Source organism: Lepidochelys olivacea (genome assembly GCF_965140295.1).
Source record: "Lepidochelys olivacea isolate rLepOli2 genome assembly, chromosome: 19".
Classification (NCBI taxonomy): Eukaryota; Metazoa; Chordata; order Testudines; family Cheloniidae; genus Lepidochelys; species Lepidochelys olivacea.
The window spans coordinates 19,886,062-19,904,937 of record NC_140429.1 but is presented as its reverse complement, the minus strand read 5'-3'; the positions used below and the strand labels follow the sequence as shown (position 1 = coordinate 19,904,937).

At 45.2% G+C, this 18,876-nt stretch overlaps 1 protein-coding gene across 2 annotated transcripts in view; it reads left to right on the top strand.

The window, feature by feature from the left end:
* Positions 1–18,876, top strand: part of ZMPSTE24 (zinc metallopeptidase STE24) — a 116,832-nt gene that overhangs the window by 17,681 nt on the left and 80,275 nt on the right. For both annotated transcript variants that reach the window (XM_084652324.1, XM_084652325.1), the window contains one exon: positions 127–213. In XM_084652324.1, coding sequence (XP_084508450.1) covers positions 127–213 — 87 coding nt within the window. The remainder of the gene's footprint in view (positions 1–126; positions 214–18,876) is intronic.

The following is an 18,876-nucleotide window of genomic DNA, read 5'->3' as shown; positions in this document are numbered from 1 at the left end:
AAAAGGATGTAAAAAAAAAAAAAAAATTCCATGTCACTTTTCAAAATTGGTCTTGTCCTTTTCAGGCTTTTTTTACTCCATGATAGCACAGAGTGAATTGAATCCATTACATGTTTTTTGTTATAGATGATTCTTCTCTGTGGAGGAATTCCTTTCCTTTGGAATGTATCTGGACAAATCTCTGATCGTGCTGGTTTTGAACCAGAATACGAGGTAAGCATTTTTAACTGTTTCTGAAAATGGTGGGTTCCTAAACTGTGTGTATAACAGAATTTATGTTAAAGATCCCATTTACTTTTATTGTACTGTATTGTAGAGAAATAAAGGATTATATATTTATAGTTAATTTTCTGATATGGTGAACTGGATGGTTCTGAGGAATCATAATCGTATATGAAGCCTTTTGTTACTAGGTCACTAATTCAAATCCAGCCTGGTCTCTGACCATCAAACAGCTTTTTATCACACAAGTCAGTTGAGATGGTTATCAGATTTTTAGTGGCACCCTTTTGCAATCTCAGAATGGACACAAAGAGGGCTCACTCCTAGATGTGGTCTTTCGAGATCAGAGATGTGGGGATGAAGCGTGAGGCTTCCTGGGTGATATCTGTTTGGTGAATGAATTAGTGTTCTCAATGCTGAAAGCCCTGACAAGTAAGAAAAATTACTTACAATTAATAATTTTAAAATGGAAAGAAAAGCTTTTTTCCCTTCTCCCTCATTGTATTGCCTTTGCAGATCCCATGTAACCACCACAGAGGAGATAAATTACCTTTCCTTACCCATCCCTCAGTTCTTCTCTTTTCACTGGCCATGGTAGTCATGGATCCCAACCTCCTTTGTGCATGGTCTGTTGCTACACTATGGGCACTATAGTAATACAGTTGTAGGGTAGATGCTTTCTGTTGTTCCATAACTGTAGGCACTCCACCTCCTCGAGTGGTGGTAGCTAGGTTAATGGAAGCATTGTTCTATCAATGTAGCTCTGCCTGCATAGGTAGGTTGGCTTATCTAGGGCACTTGGAGTGTTGTTTGTTTTTTTCCCCACACCCTGAGCACCATAGTTACGTCAACTTAACTTTTAGAGTGTAGACCAGGTCTTAGTTTTTACTGCTAAAATTAAACACCATGTAAAACTTATCTTTTGTTGAATAGTTCTTAGTATAAGAACTGATCCAAACCCATAGAAATAAATGGGAAGACTCCCTTTGACTTCTGTGAGCTCTGTATAAAGCCCATAGTTAAGATTTGTTTTTGTAGCATTTAGGATTTATCAGACAGAACTTGCTGCTTTGGTAAACAGAGAGTGCAGAATAGGAGAAGAGACTTTCCTCTTGCATTGCTGGTTTGAACGTGACCTACTTGAACAGCAACTTCAGCATTTTTGTTAAGAAACATTTTAAGCCACAGTCCCACAATCAAGAAAGAAGGCCATACCTGGTTTAGAGTGGAAGTGAAAGAAGATATTAAAACAGACAAAAAACGGAAGAAAAGGGAAGTTGATAGTAATGAACATAAATCAGAAGCTAGGAATTGGAAAAAATTGATGAGGGAAGCAAAGTGACACAAGGAAAAATCTATTCTGCAGAGTTAAGGACAATAAGAAGTTTGTTAGCATTTGTTTTAATCCTAATATGCTTATTATGATATTGGTCCTTTACTAGATGGAAATGGTAGAATAATCAGTAATAATGAAGAAAAGGCAACAGTGTACACTTAAAAAATTTCTGGTCAGTATTTGGAAAATACCTCACCATATCATGGGTGGTGATGGATACCTCACCATATCATGGGTGGTGATGACACACACTTTCTATTCCTATAGTAACTCAGAAGGATGTTTAACAGCAGCTACTGAAGTCAGACATTTTTAAATCATCAGGCCCAGATCACTTAGAATCATAGATTCATAGAATATCAGGGTTGGAAGGAACCTCAGGAGGTCATCTAGTCCAACCCCCTGCTCAAAGCAGGACCGATCCCCAATTAAATCATCCCAGCTAGGGCTTTGTCAAGCCTGACCTTAAAAACTTCTAGGGAAGGAGATTACACCACCTCCCTAGGTAACACATTCCAGTGTTTCACCACCCTCCTAGTGAAAAAGTTTTTCCTAATATCCAACCTAAATCTCCCCCACTGCAACTTGAGACCATTACTCCTTGTTCTGTCATCTGCTACCACTGAGAACAGTCTAGAGCCATCCTCTTTGGAACCCCCTTTCAGGTAGTTGAAAGCAGCTATCAAATCCCCCCTCATTCTTCTCTTCCACAGACTACACAATCCCAGTTCCCTCAGCCTCTCTTCATAAGTCATGTGTTCCAGACCCCTAATCATTTTTGTTGCCCTCCGCTGGACTCTTTTCAATTTTTCCACCTCCTTCTTGTAGTGTGGGGCCCAAAACTGGACACAGTACTCCAGATGAGGCCTCACCAGTGTCGAATAGAAGGGAACGATCACGTCCCTCGATCTGCTGGCAATGCCCCTATTTATACATCCCAAAATGCCATTGGCCTGTTGACTCCTATCCAGCTTCTCGTCCACTGTAACCTGTAGGTCCTTTTTTGCAGAACTGCTGCTGAGCCATTCAGTCCCTAGTCTGTAGCGGTGCATTGGATTATTTCGTCCTAAGTGCAGGACTCTGCACTTGTCCTTGTTGAACCTCATCAGATTTCTTTTAGCCCAATCCTCCAATTTGTCTAGGTCTCTCTGTATCCTATCCCTACCCTCCAGCATATCTACCTCTGCTCCCAGTTTAGTGTCATCCGCAAACTTGCTGAGGGTGCAGTCCACCCCATTCTCCAGATCATTTATGAATATATGGAACAAAACCAGCCCCATGACCGATCCTTGGGGTACTCCACTTGATACTTAAATCTAAGAGTTTTAAAAGAACTAGTAGAAGTGCTCTCTAGACGGTTTTTTTTTCAATAAGTCTTTGAACACTGCGGAAGTCCCAGAAGACTGGAAGAAAGTGAATGTTGTGCCAGTATTTAAAAAGAGTAAACGGGATGCTACAGGTAATTATTGGCCTGTCAGTCTGCCATTGATCCTGGGCAAGACAAATGCAAGGAGTAGGAGGAATTAAACAGGAAGAACTGAAAATATTAGTACTTAATTGTCATCATAGAGACTTGATGGGATAAATATTATAGCGGGAATATTAGTATAGAGTGGTATAGCTTGTTCACGAAGGACAGGCAGGGAATAAAGGGAGGAGGTGTTGCATTGTACATCAAAATATATATGCTTGTTCAAATGTCCAGAAGGAGGGGAGAGCCAGATAGTTAACATCGCTGGGGGGGATAAATGGAGGAAAAAAAGGGGACGACATGGTAGGGGTCCACTATAGACCACCAAATCATGAGGAGGAGATAGATGAGGCATGTCTAGAACAAATATCAGGAATATCCAAAACGTAAAACTTAGTAGTAAAGGGAGACTTTAGTATCCAGGCATCTGTTGGAAAAGGAATAAGGCAAAACACAAAATGTCTAATAAGTTCTTAGCATGCATTGGGGACAAGTTTTTTTTTTCAGAAGGTGAAGTAACCAGGGGGACAGCTATTTGAGATTTGATTCTGACTAATGAGGAGGAATTGATTGCAAATCTGAAGGTTAAAGGCAATTTGGGTGAAAGTGATCATGATTTTAAGGAAAAGGCATGAGAGCAGCAGAATAAGGACACTAGACTTCTAAAAAGCAAATTTTAATAAACTCAGAGAATGGGTAGATAAGGACCTATTGAAAGAAAATGTAAGGGGAAAAGGAGTTCAGGATAGCTAGCAGTTTCTCAAGGAGACTGTATTAAAGGCACAGCAGTAAACTATCCTGATGCAAAGGAAAGATAGGAAGACTAGGAAGAGACCATTAACAGCTCTTTAATTACCTGAAAATCAAAAAGGAATCCTACAAAAAGCAGTAACATGAACAAATTGCTAAAGAGAAGTAAAAAGAATAGCACAAGGATGTAGGGACAAAATCAGAAAAACAAAGGCTCAAAATGCATTACAACCATGCAAGGGGCACAAAAGGCAATAAGAAGTTGTTCCATAAATAGATTAGGAGCAAGACAGTGACAAAATAAAGCGTAGGCCCTCTACTTAGTGGGTAAGGAGAGCTTATAATGGGCTACTAGGATGATCCGAGGAATGGAAAATGTATCTTATAAGAGGAGAGTCAAAGAGGTTACCTTGTTTAACCTAACCAAAAGAAGGCTGAGGGGAGATGTGATTGGTCTTCCTAAATACATCATAGGGATAAATACCTGGGAGGGAGAGGAGTAATTTAAACGCTAACATTAACAGAAGAACAAATGGATATAAACTGGCCATCTACAAGTTTACGCTTGAAATTAGACAAAGGTTTCTAACCATCAGAGGAGTGAAGTTCTAGAACGGTTTTCCAGGGGGAGCAGTGGGAGCAAAAAATCTGACTGGCTTCAAGACTCAGCTTGATAAGTTTATGGGGGGGATGGTACGATAAGACTACTTACTATGGCATTCAGCCCATCTGCCACTGCTAGTAGCAAATATCTACAATGACTGATGATGGTACATTAGATAGGGAGGGCTCTGAGTTAGTAAAGAGAATTCTTTCCCATGTGTCTGGCTGGTGGGTCTTGCCCATGTACTCAGGGTCCAATTGATCTCCATATTTGGGGTAGGGAAGGAATTTTCCCCCGGTTCAGATGGTAGAGACCCTGGGGTTTTTCACCTTTCTCCAGAGCATGGGGCATGGGTCACTTGAAGGTTGAACCTAGTGTCAATTGCAGGTTCTCCGTTACTTGAATTCTTTAATTCATGATTTGAGGACTTCAGTAGCTCAGTCAGAGGTTAGGGGTCTATTACAGGAATGGGTGGGTGAGATTCTGTGATCTGCAATGTGCAGGAGGTCAGACTAGATGATCATGATGGTCCCTTCTGACCTTAGAGCAGAGGGGCTGGGGCCATGACCACCCCACTTTTTAACAAAATAAACCACCTTGGTGGGCAAGGACAGGTAGTGCTGGATTCGCTCTGCTCCAGAGAGGTACTGTGTTCTCCTCCTCCTCATCAGCCCCATATCACCTGGGGCTGCTCCACCTCCTACCTGCATCTCATGGGCGAGCTCCCTGTGTGGCTGGAGCTCAGCCTGGCTCCGCAAGCAGCAGGTGAGTCCCATTGCAGGCAGAGGAAGCCCAGCTCATGCTGAAGATGGGTGGGGATGCCCACCGCAGTGTTGAGAGAGGAGAAGGGGAGTCCATGGGTGCAGTTTGGGGGGCAGCAGGGGGTCATTGGCTCCTCAAACAGAGGCAAGGCGTGGTGTGTGTGGGGTGCATGCTGAGTCAGACACTGCTTCCCCCGCCCATCCCCCAATTTTTGGAAGCATGGAGCTGCTGTGCTCTGCCTGGGGGAAAAGTGGGCTCTGTCCTTTTCACACTCTCTCCCTCCTCTCCTGCAAGGGTGGAGGCAGTGGGGAAGGGGGAAGGCCAGGGAGTGAAGGGGAGGGGATGGAGCAGGGAGGGGGAAACTCAAGGCTATTAGGAGAAATCTTCCTGGCAATGCAATCTCTGCCTTAGGCTGTGGAATAATCTCCCAAGGGAAGTGCTAGAAGAAACCAAGTCTTGAGACTTTTAAAAGGAGACTGGACAAAACATACCGTAAGGATCAGCCCTGCAATGGCAGGGGGAGAGATCGAGCCGGGATGATCATTGAGGGCTTTTTCTCCTGTAACCCCATCTCACTATTCAGGGAGTACAAATTCTTGTACTAAAGGCCTGGTGCCTGGATCCTATTGGACTGGGATTGTGAATTAATACCTTGATATGCAACTTCTACTGGGCCAATAGTGCAGATCCTGCTGCTAGTAAAGCTGTTTGCATGAGCCCTTGTGTTTAGCTGAACCATTGCCCTCAATCCCTGAGTGTATCCCCACTATACTGAGAGAGTGTGCACTGTGACACTGCTATCCTGCTGTGTGGATCCCAGAGTGCTTGTACCGTGAATTTTTGACATGCTGCTATATTAGTCTCATTGTGCTGGTAGTACTAGTTCCCTGGTGTAATGATGACATTATGCTAGGAATATGAATCCTGAAAATAGTGCTCTGGTGTGATGGTCACTCTGGGCTGAATCCTCCATTTTTGTATGCAATATTGTTGTTGCTCTTCTTACTTCTGTTGGTGAGAGAGAGAGAAGCTTCTGAGCTTATGCAGAACTCTTCTTCAGGTCTGTAAGCTTGAAAGCTTGTCTCTCTCACCAATGGAAGCTGGTCCAATAAAATATATTACATCACCCACCTTAAAAAGAAAAGGAGTACTTGTGGCTCCTTAGAGACTAAGCTGTAACTCACGAAAGCTTATGCTCAGATAAATTTGTTAGTGTCTAAGGTGCCACAAGTACTCCTTTTCTTTTTGTGGATAGAGACTAACATGGCTGCTACTCTGAAACCTATCACCCACCTTGTCTCTCTAATATGAATCCTGTCATTATGGCCCTTTTGGGCTGTTATAAAGAGCTGTTATAAAGAGGACTGTGACCAATAGTTCTCTGTGTCCGCTGAAGGTAGAATAAAAAGTAATCAGCTTAATCTGAAGCAGAGGAGATTTGTTAGATATTCGTGAAAACGGTCTAAATATACAAGTCGTTAAATTCTGGAATAGACTTCCAAGAGAGGTTGTGGAATTCCAGTTGTGACAGATACGGCAAATTTCCTGAAATGCCCTTTTGAGACCTTGAATTAAATTTGTGTTTTTGAGGTCCATTGTGTTAAATGTATTATTGTGGGCTGGGATTGTATGTAATGTGACAGATACGAGACTTGAGGGTTCAAGGTACTGTATTAGACAATGTGCAGTCAAGCATGGACTTCAGGAAAAAAAGTGTTAAGGTGAATGCAAAAATTTAGCCTTTTGAAGTTCTGCACTGAGGAGTGTGCCATTGTCTGCTGATCACATGCTACATGAGGCCAAGATCGAAGGCTCAAGCTGTAAAAAGAAGAGACTGAATTAGTCATGGTTGTTCTGGTTCTGAATCTGAGACAGTTATGAACTTGTAATCATGCGGAAAACCCAGTTGTGGATTTTAAAAGACTGACATCTGCCAGAGCCCAAAGTTGGAGTTGGGGGTGACCTCTGGTAAGCTTTTTAACATGCATGTGTGTTCTTTTATTGTTTATAATGTTTTCTCTGTAATGCTTTCACCTTAAGAATATATGTGGTTGGTTATAAAGAGCTGTGTGGTAACTTGTAACTGCTGGCAATTACCCTATTTCTAGCCTGAGGAGAGAAAGTAACGTACAGATGCTGGCCTGTTTAGGCAGTCTGGCTTGCTGGGGATTCCACAGTGTAGGCAGAGAACAGCTCAGCCTGGAAAAACCCTGGCCAGGAGGGAGGGAGGAGTGGGTGTCCTTGAGGGACCAGAGAGCGGGAATACAAATGTAAAGATGGTCTAAGTGTAGTTGGACCTCCCTTAGCACAAGGGAGTCCCTTCCTGACCTACATTACTATGATTCCAAGGTAATGGAGTGGCTGATGTACAACTTTATTGATAAAGAATTAATGCCAGTCAATGTGGGTTTATGGAAAATAAATCCTGTCAAACTAACTTGGTATCTTTATTTGATGCGATTACAAGTTTAATTGATAAATGTAATAGTGTTGATGTAATATACTTAAACTTTCTCCTTTGAGTGTCCTCTGCATATTCCTATTCATGGGGTGCTCCAACCAGTGCAGCCTGAATGGTAAAAGTCTACTAGCAATGTGCCCTTCCCCCGAACTCTAGACATTCAAGGGCATGGGTTTAAAGGGAGTGTGGTGCTCCAGCACCTCAGTTCTTTCATCCGCCATCAGCTGAATGATTACATTCTTGTTGTATGGTCCTTACAGAAACATAGTAGCTGGATAGTTTGTATAGTGTTATAGTTTTAAGTTGAGATCGCTAAAGGATAACATGTCAGATCAGATGGCTAAGAAGTCTTGTTTCAAAAGACATGTCTCATGCCTGGCATAATTCCCAGTATCCGATGCACATGCCAGATGCTTGGAATGTTTTAGGGAACGTCATCCTCGCTCTAAAATGTCCACACTGCTCATTGTTTACTACAGGGGTGTAGAAAGAGAGACAAAACAGGCTCCCAGCAATTTTATTGCAGGAAACTCTGACAGCAGTGGTAGCTCCTCTGAGCTTTGGCTCCAAACAATTCAGCCGGAAAGAAGTGAGATTCAGCTTCTTTGTCAAGCGCAGAATCTTAGAGTTAAGGATGCGGAAGAGAAGAAGAGGTTTGGTTCAGTGAAAGACTCTGTTCCCAGAACTATCCTGTTTCAGAAAGATTTGGTTGCGCCCCTCGGTGTCGGCCTTATTACAAAGAGAGGAGGACTTACAGGGACAGACTCTTATTATGAAGCCAGACTCTTGGGTCTGCAGGAGTCTAAGGATCCAATTAAAAGAGCTGATGAGAGTTCATTAACTAGTACAGCTCTGCATAGTATTACTATTAAAGCAGTAGTTCATCAGGCAGACCTGACTACAGCTCTGTTGACAGTTGAGGTGAGTACTGCATCTCAGGACGTGTCATGTGTTACTACAACCAATCAGGCTGTCTACTTCTCCGAGAGTCGTCAAAGAATAGGAAAGAGTCAGAGCTCTCTGTTGCTGCCTCCTCCTAAGATCACTTCTGGAGAAGAACTCCTTGCCGCTTTCCTTTTTAAGGAAGTTATGGTCTCCATTTCCATGAGAGCCGTGAATGGATTGGGGCCAGAGAGATGCAGATCACAGATTAGAACCAAGAAAAAAATATTATCCGTTCAATGCAGCCTCACTGGACCCGCAGGCACAGAAATATTTCCAGCCGGATCCATCGCTGGGGTGGTTCTTCGAGCAGTGTCTCTATGGGTGCTCCACCTCAGCTCTCGTCCCCTAATGCCCCTACTCTGCTTGCGCTAGATTGATGACATCTTCATCATCTGGACCCATGGAAAAGAAGCCCTTGAGAATTCCACCATGATTTCAACTATTTGCATCCCACCATTAACCTCAACCTGGACCAGTTCACACAAGAGATCCACTTCCTGGACACTGCGGTACTAATAAGCGATGGTCACATAAACACCACCCTATACCGGAAACCTACTGACCGCTATTCTTACCTACATGCCTCCAGCTTTCATCCAGACCACACCACACGATCCATTGTCTACAGCCAAGCTCTACGATACAACCACATTTGCTCCAACCCCTCAGACAGACAAACACCTGCAAGATCTCTATCAAGCATTCTTACAACTACAGTACCCACCTGCTGAAGTAAAGAAACAGATTGACAGAGCCAGAAGTATACCCAGAAGTTACCTACTACAGGACAGGCCTAACAAAGAAAATAACAGAACGCCACTAGCCATCACCTTCAGCCCCCAACTAAAACCTCTCCAACACATCATCAAGGATCTACAACCTATCCTGAAGGACGACCCATCACTCACAAATCTTGGGAGACAGGCCAGTCCTTGCTTACAGACAGCCCCCCATCCTGAAGCAAATACTCACCAGCAACCACACACCACACCACAGAACCACTAACCCAGGAACCTATCCTTGCAACAAAGCCCGTTGCCAACTGTGTTCACATATCTATTCAGGGGACACCATCATAGGGCCTAATCACATTAGACACACTATCAGAGGCTCGTTCACCTGCACATCTACTAATGTGATATATGCAATCATGTGCCAGCAATCCCCCTCTGCCATGTACATTGGTCAAACTGGACAGTCTCTACGTAAAAGAATAAATGGACACAAATCAGATGTCAAGAATTATAACATTCAAAAACCAGTTGGAGAACACTTCAATCTTTTTGGTCACTCGATTACAGACCTAAAAGTTTCAATTCTTCAACAAAAAAACTTCAAAAACAGACTCCAATGAGAGACTGCTGAATTGGAATTAATTTGCAAACTGGATACAATTAACTTAGGCTTGAATAAAGACTGGGAGTGGATGGGTCATTACACAAAGTAAAACTGCTTCCCCATGTTTATTTTCCCCCCCTCCACCCCCCACTGTTCCTCAGAGGTTCTTGTCAACTGCCAGAAATGTCCCACCTCGATTATCACTACAAAAGGTCCCCGTCCCCCCTCCTGCTGGTAATAGCTCACCTTAAGTGACAGGTTTCAGAGTAACAGCCGTGTTAGTCTGTATTTGCAAAAAGAAAAGGAGTACTTGTGGCACCTTGGAGACTAACCAATTTATTTGAGCATGAGCTTTCGTGAGCATCCGATGAAGTGAGCTGTAGCTCACGAAAGCTCATGCTCCAATAAATTGGTTAGTCTCTAAGGTGCCACAAGTACTCCTTTTCTTTTCACATTAAGTGATCACTCTCGTTACAGTGTATATGGTAACACCCATTGTTTCATATTCTCTATGTATATAAATCTCCCCATTGTATTTTCCACTGAATGCATCTGATGAAGTGAGCTGTAACTCACAAAAGCTTATGCTCAAATTTGTTAGTCTCTAAGATGCCACAAGTACTCCTTTTCTTTTTGTAGGTGTATCTGTGTCCTTGTGCCTCTAACCGGGGATTTTAGTTAGCAGTGTCCATTCAACTGCACTCTCCCTCCCCCATTGTCTGACTCAGGGCTATTTAGCACTATGCAGGCAAACCGCACTCAGTTCCTTCTCCCTGGCCTTTGGCCTGGAATGGAGTGAGCAGTTCTCTTTGTTCTCTGCATCATTAGTATAAATAGTTGGTTTTAGTTCTTTTTGTTCTTAATAGTTAGTTTGTTTACCCTGTTAAGGTTTTTTAAAAAAAATGAAAAAGAAAATAACTTTACGTTTCCCACCCTTTTGGGAGGGAACGCCCATCTGCCCATCCCCTTAGGGGCATTAGGAGATGTTCTAACTTCTCTTACTTTAAAAAAAAAAAAAATGGGGAGAGAAAAGAGGACTGAACATCTTTCTTCTGCACTCCTCGCTGCTAGAGGGTGATAGCCCCTCCTCCCCCTCCCTGGCTTACCTAGCTTTGAGTTGCCTCTCCTGCAAGGAGTCTATTCCAGCAGTGGACAGACACTCTCACTGTGTCTGGTGCCTGAGAGAGTCCCATATCATGCAGAAGTCCTCCCTCTGACACCAGGTAAAGCTGAGGTCTTGCAAGAACCAGGAGCTGTAGTTAAAACTCCTCCTTATGGAGAAGGCACTTCAGCCTCCAAAGGACTATGATGCTGCCTCCAGATCCTCCCTGGAACTTTCAACTTCAAAGTGGGTAAAGTTGCAGGGGGGGAAAAAGCAGATTTCCCTCTGTAAAGGCTTGAGAAAAAGGGCTCCAAGCCCACAGTCTGAGTAGTTGCCCAGCCAGAGTGGTTTCCCAGCGTGATCGACTACCTTGCTACCGACCGCTCTGAAGCATCAGGGTGCCTCCACTGTGAGCTCAGCCGCACTGCCTTGAGACGCCAAGGGCTCAGGCTGTGAGGTAGCGGTGCCACGCCCTAAGAAACGGAGACAAATACTGTATTGCTTCTAAAGGAGTGGCACCCAGTAAACCTTCAGTAACAGATGTGACACAGCTCCCATCTAGGGAGCTCTGTGCACCTTCACAACCATTGGTACCAACAACATACCACAGACACTCCTCCGTGATACCGAGTGAGCTGACAATACTGCAAGAGTTCTGGCACCAGGCTCTGTGTACCACCAATACCTTAGTCAGCACCACCCTTACCCAGTGATAAGTGACCAGGACGATGTCATTTGCCTGGCCTCTCACTGTGTCCAGAACCCCTGAGCCAGTGGAGGAGGAAGCTTTGGAAGAACACAAAGAAGGGCTTGAAGGGGAAGCTGCCCCCACAGCAAATTTCTTCTCATCTTCACCAGATGAGGCTGTAATTGCCTCCACCTCCATCATCACTAGCTGATGATTTTAAGACCTTTCAGAATCTTACCAAGGGGGTGGTGGATAAACTGCAAATTTACCTGCAGGAAGTGACAGACACACATTACAAGCTGGTGGATATTCTACACACTTCTCATCCAGAATTGCCCTCCCAATTAATTAGGCGATTCTAGATGCTGCTAAAATCATCTGGCAGACACCAGCCTCCTTAACACCAACTTGTAAGAGAGCCAACAAGAAGTACTACATCCCTCCCCAGGAGGCAGACTTTTTGTTTCAACATCCGCAACCCAACTCAATTAGTGAATGCGTTTAATGTACGTGGCAAACAAAATCATGCCAAGTTGACCCCAAGTCAATCAGGATTGGAAGAGACTACATTTCTTTGGGAGGAAGGTGTATTTGTTGGCAACATTGCAGTTTAGAGTCGCAAACTACCAACCTGTTATGGCCAAATATGATTTTATTAATTATGGGAAACTCTGCGTTTGTGGAACATCTATCTACCAGAGGTGCAAAAGAAGCCATTTCAGACCATTGTCCGAGATGGCCAATTAGTACCCAGAACTGCGCTACAGACAGCACTGGATGCAGCCAATACAGTGGCTCACTCAGTCTCCACAGCAGTGTAATGAGGCAGGCTTTCTGGATACACCTTTCAGGGTGACCCAAAGAGCTGCAGATGACAGTGGAACATCTCCCATTTGAAGGGCTCAAGCTTTTCGCAGATAAGATGGGCTCCTCTCTTCAAAACCTGAAGGATTCCTGGGCCACATTATGCTCCCTGGGAATCTACAGTGCGGGACAAAAGAAAAGATACAGCTCTCAACCACAGCACAGGACACAGTACTCATCGGTACCCACTGTCACAGCGTAATTACAAACCGCAGTGCAAAAGGCCCAGAGTACAAAAGCAGAAGCAGTCAGCACTCCAATCTGCGTCTTCTCAGCCCTCTTAGCACTTTTGATGGGTTCGGTGTGGGTCTGAATAGTTATTCCTTGCAACTTCAGCTGCCTTCTGCGCACTTGTTTAGTCCCTTTGGAAGTCATCTGGCCATCTTTCACAACAGTAGGGGGAATATCACCGCCAACAGATGGATCTTGGAGATTTTTTCGAAGGGGTTATGCCATTCAATTCACATCGTATCCCACCAGGAGAGTGCCAGAGCTCCCTCCCTCTGCAAACAAGTACTCCTTCCCTCTGTACAGAAGCACTCAAACTTTGGAATTGGTGCATCTGTCACAACATGCTCATCTCAGCTTCCACCTACCAGGGATGCAGAATGTGACAGCTGACAGTCTGTTGCAACACACATGGGAACTGAACTCAGAGGTGCTTTGTGACATATTTGCCCTTTGGGGAACTCCAACTATAGATCTCTTCGCTACTTACTGGACCAAGAAATGCCCTCGCTACTGCAGGACCAGCCTGTGGAAACATTCACTGGGAGACGCCCTCTTCCTCCTATGGGACAGGAACCTCTTGTATGCCTTTTCTATACAAAGTCCTGTTGAAAATCTGATGAGTTAAGCTAAAGTTATTCTGATTGTCCCCTCCTGGCTAAGACACGTCTGGTTTTGCCCTCACTTGCTCTCTCAGAACGACGGGATGATCCTTCACCCCAACTTGCGGATCCTCCGCCTTCATGCTTGGTTCCTTCTCGATTTGGAGGTAGAATGCTCTGACAAGGTGAAAGATGTTGCTAAACAGCCAAAAGTTGACCACTTGATGTACTTACCTACAAAAATTGAAACTATTCCAAATTTGGGGTCATTCTAAGCACATAGGCCCAGCCTCATTCTGCCTCTCTCTGATTTTAGACTACATTTTCGACCTCGAGGTCAAAACTTTTGCTCGGCTCCCTTAAGGTGTATCTCGTGGCCATAACTGCCTTCCACCATCAAGAAGACACATACTTGGTTCATACTTGGTACATACTTCATTCAACTGCTGATGTGTAGATTCTTCAGGTAGTGTCCCTATGGGTGCTACCCTGTAGGGTGTGGCCAAAGAGCTGCGGGATGGCCATGGGCTCCGGCAAGTTGCAGACCCCATGTGATAGCCAATCAGCTGAACAAGAAGTAGGACTGAGTGGACTTGTAGGCTCTAAAGGTTGACATTGTTTTATTTTTGAGTGCAGCTATGCCAAAAAAATATATATACATTTGTAAGTTGCACTTTCATAAGAGTTCACACTACAGTTCTTGTATGAGGTGAATTGAAAACTATTTTTGTCTTTTTTTAGTGTAAATATTGGTAATAAATAATAAGTGAGCACTGTACACATTGTATTCTGTGTTGTAATTTAAATCAATATATTTTAAAATGTAGAAAACATCCCAAAATATTTAAATAAAAAGTACTGTTTAATAGTGCAATTAAAACTGCAATTAATCACAGCTGTCTTTTTAAATCTCACAATTTATTGCAATTTTTTTAAATCATTTGACTGGTCTTCTTTAAACTTTGTTTTTCTTCAACACTACCCCTTCCACCCCCGGCCTGTGGCTCCCCTGGACAGGATAGGAGTTCACCAAGCTTCAAGAAGTGTCTCAGTAGCAAAGAATCTAGCATAGTGACTGACGAACATTCTCAGTGTGCTCTCTCTGTCTGGGAGAGAACCACATTCCTCGGAAGTGTGGTTTATGCCAGCAATTGACACCCAAATCTAGAAAGGATAGAGAACTGAGGGTATGTCTACACTATGAAATTAGGTGGATATTATAGAAGTCTATTTTTAAAAATCAATTTTATACCGTCGATTGCATATGTCCACACTAAGCGCATTAAGTCGGCGGAGTGCGTCCTCACTACTGTGGCTAGCATCGACTTACGGAGTGGTGCACTGTGGATAGCTATCCCACAGTTCCCACAGTCTCCACCACCCATTGGAATTCTGGGTTAAGCTCCCAATGCTTGATGGGGCAAAAACATTTGTCGCGGGTGGTTTTGGGTACGTCATCAGTTGCCCCTCCCTCCGTGAAAGCAACAGCAGACAATCATTTTGCACCTTTTTTCCGTGCGGACGCCATACTGCTTTCAGCAGATGGTGCAGTAGGACTGTTAACCATAGTCATCCACCGCTTCCGCTGCAACTCTGCTCTACTGCTATTGTCTCAATAGCGAATTTCTCTATGTTGTCTGTCATGGGCTCCTGGGTACATGTGTTCTTCCTCAGGAAATGTGCGCGGTGCTAACGGTCGTCCTCCACCGCTTCTGCTGCAACTCTGCTCTCATGAATCCACCTTGCAGGTCCTCTCGTCATTCTCTCTAAATATCCTCGTGGCATCCGTCATCAGCTACCACTTCCACTGCAACTCTGCTCTCCTGCAGATGCCATACGATGGCATGCATGGAGCCTGCTCAGATCACCGCTGCAGTTATGAGCATTGTAAACACCTTGCGTGTTATCCTGCAGTAGGTGCAGAACCAGAACCTGCAAAAGCAGGCAAGGAGGAGATGGCAGTGCGGTGACGAGAGTGATGGGGACATGGACACAGACTTCTCTCAATGTACGGGCCCCAGCATCCTGGTGGCAACGGGGCAGGCTCATGCCATGGAATGCCTGATTCTGGGCCTGGGAAACAAGCACAGATTGGTGGGACTGCATAGTGTTGCAGGTCTGGGATGATTTCCAGTGGCTGCAAAACTTTCGCATGCGTAAGGGCATGGAACTTTCATGGAACTTTGTGACTTGCTTTCCCCTGCCCCAAAGCTCAAGAATACAGAGATGAGAGCAGCCCTCACAATTCACAAGCGAGTGGCAATAGCCCTGTGGAAGCTTGCAACGCCAGACAGCTACCGGTCAGTCGGGAATCAATTTGGAATGGGCAAATCTACTGTGGTGGCTGCTGTGATCCAAGGAGCCAACACAATCACTGAGCTGCTGCTATCAAGGGCAGTGACTCTGGGAAATGTGCAGGTCATAGCGGATGGCTTTGCTGCAGTGGGATTCCCTAACTGTGGTGGGGCAATAGACGGAATGCATATCCCTATCTTGGGACAGGACGACCTTGGCAGCCAGTATGTAAACCACAAGGGGTACTTTTCAGTGGTGCTGCAAGCACTGGTGGATCATAAGGGATGTTTCATTGACATCAACATGGGATAGCTGGGAAAGGTACATGATGCTTGCATCTTCAGGAACTCTGGTCTGCTTGAACAGCTACAGGAAGGAACTTACTTTCCAGACCAGAAAATAATGGTTGAGGATGTTGAAATGCCTACAGTTATCCTGGGGGACCCCTCCTACCCCTTAACGCCACGGCTCATGAAGCCACACACAGGCACCCTGGACATTAGTAAGGAGCTGTTCAACTATAGGTTGAGCAAGTGCAGAATGTTGGTAGAATGTGCAGTTGGATGTTTAAAAGCGTGCTGGCGCAGTTGACTGACTCAGTTAGACCTCAGCGAAACCAATATTCCCTGCTTCCCTGCTTGCCCTGTTATTTCTGCTTGCTGTGTGCTCCACAGTCTCTGTGACAATAAAGGGGGAGACGTTTATGGTGGGGTGCGGGGTTGAGGCAAATTGCCTCACCACTGATAACGCGCAGCCAGACACCAGGGCGATTAGAAGAGCACAGCAGGGCACGCTGCGCATCAGAGAAGCTTTGAAAACCAGTTTCATGACTGGCCAGGTTGCGGTGTGACAATTCTGTTTTGTTTCTTCTTGATGAAAACCCACCCCCTTGGTTTACTCTACTTCCCCAACCACCCTCCTCCCTTCGATCACTGCTTGCAGAGGCAATAAAGTCATTGTTTCAAAATCATACATTCTTTATTAATTCATCACACAAATAGGGGGATGACTGCCAAGGTAGCCCAGGAGTTGTCGGGGAGGAGGGAAACACCAGGTGGGGTGGGGGCGTTCTTGGGCGTCTGGGTGAGGAGGCTATGGAACTTGGGGAGGCGGGCGGGCAGTTACACAAAGGCTGCAGTGGCGGTCTGTGCTCCTGCTGCCTTTCCTGCATCTCCACCAGACGCCGGAGCATATCAGTTTGAACCCCCAGTAGCCTCAGCATTGCATCCTGCCTCCTCTCATCATACTGCCGCCACCGCTCCTCTTGCTCCCGCAACCTCTCATCTTGCTCGTCCCTTCTGTCCTCACGTTCATTTTCTGCTTTCCTGGACTCTGCCATTGTTTGCCTCCACGCATTCTGCTGAGCTCTTTCAGTGGGGGAGGACTGCATGAGCTCAGAACATTTCATTGCGAGTGAGTGAGGTTTTTCTTGCCTTCTTATCTGCACTAGCCTCTGGAATGAAGATGATAGGGGGAGTGTTGAAACATTTGCAGCTACGGGAGGAAAAAAAGGGAGAGTAGTATTTAAAAAGACACATTTTGGAGATCAATGGGTAGACTCTTTCGCGGTGAACTAAGCTGTTAACATTACATAGCACGTGTGCTTTCAGTACAAGGTCGCATTTTGCCTCTTATATTGAGGGCCTGCTGGTTTGGTGTGTGAGATCACATATGCAGGGCCGGGCGACAGAATTTGGCTTGCAAGCAGCCATCCTAAGCCACAGTCTTTCAGCTTCTTCAACCTTCATAACAAGTGGGAATGGTTTCAAACAGCAGCTTCCTCCTTTCCCATACCAAGCACCTGTTGGGTTGGCCATTTAAAAGGAGGGGCTGCAGTTTTCGGGTTAATGTTCAGCACAAACCCAACTAGCCCCTCTCCCCCCCCCCCAAATTCTCTGGGATGATCGCTTCACCCCTTCTCCCACCACGTGACTAGTATCAAAAAAGATCCCTGCCAGCCAAATGTGAACAGCTCAGCGTGAATGGCCCCTCCTCCACCGCGTGGCTAAAACTGGGGATGATTTCTTTTCAGCCACAGGCAAACAGCCCAGCAGAAACGACCACCTTTGAATGTCCCCTTAATAATGTCCGTGAAGGATTTCCGCTCCATCCCCAGACATATTAATAGACTTTTCCAGTAGCTGTACTGGCCGCTAATGCATCCCAAGTCTTCAGGGCAAATCAGTCATTAAATACACTTGCCTTTAAACCATGTATTATATTTACAAAGGTAGAGTCACCAGAGGTGCCTTCTCCGGCTTCATGGTCTGGGGCCCGCCTTGGGAGGGTTCGGAGGGTATTGGCTCCAGGGTGATAAACAGTTCCTGGGTGTCGGGGAGAACGGTTTCTCTGCTTGCCTGTTGTGTGCTATCCTCCTCCTCCTCTTCCCCCAAATCCTCATCCGTGTTGCGTGAGACTCCCCCCTTGCAGGTGTCCACGGACGGGGAGGGGGAGTGGTAGGGGCACCCCCTAGAATTGCATGTAGCTCATCATAGAAGTGGCATGTCCGGGGCTCTGACCCGGAGCGGCTGTTTGCCTCTTTGGTTTTTTGGTAGGCTTGCCTGAGCTCCTTAATTTTCATGTGGCACTGCTGCGGGTCCCTGTTATAGCCTCTGTCCATAATGACCTTGGAGATTTTCTCAAATATATTGGCATTTCATCTTTTGGAACGGAGTTCTGATAGCATGGATTCATCTCCCCATTCAGTGATCAGATCCAGTACCTTCCGTTTGGTCCATGCTGGAGCTTTTTTGCAATTCTGGGACTGCATGGTCACCTCTGCTGATGAGCTCACCAAGCTGGCCAAACAGGAAATGAAATTCAAAAGTTCCCAGTGCTTTTCTTTTGTACCTGGCTAGTGCATCTGAGTTGAAAGTGCTGTCCAGACTGGTCACAATGGAGCACTCTGGGATAGCTCCCGGAGGCCAGTATCGTCGAATTGCGTCCACGCTACCCCAAATTCAAACCGGCGATGTCTATTTCAGCGCTAATCCCCTTGTCGGGGAGGAGTACAGAAATCAATTTTAAGAGCCCTTTAAGTCAACAAAAATGGCTTCGTCGTGTGGATGGGTGCAGGGTTAAATCAATTTAACGCTGCTAAATTCGACTTAAACTCATAGTGTAGACCAGGGCTCAGACTTAAGCTTCTTCTGATGAAAGCTACCCTCTAACAACCCTCGGAGCGGCGCCAAGACTCTGTACGACAGGA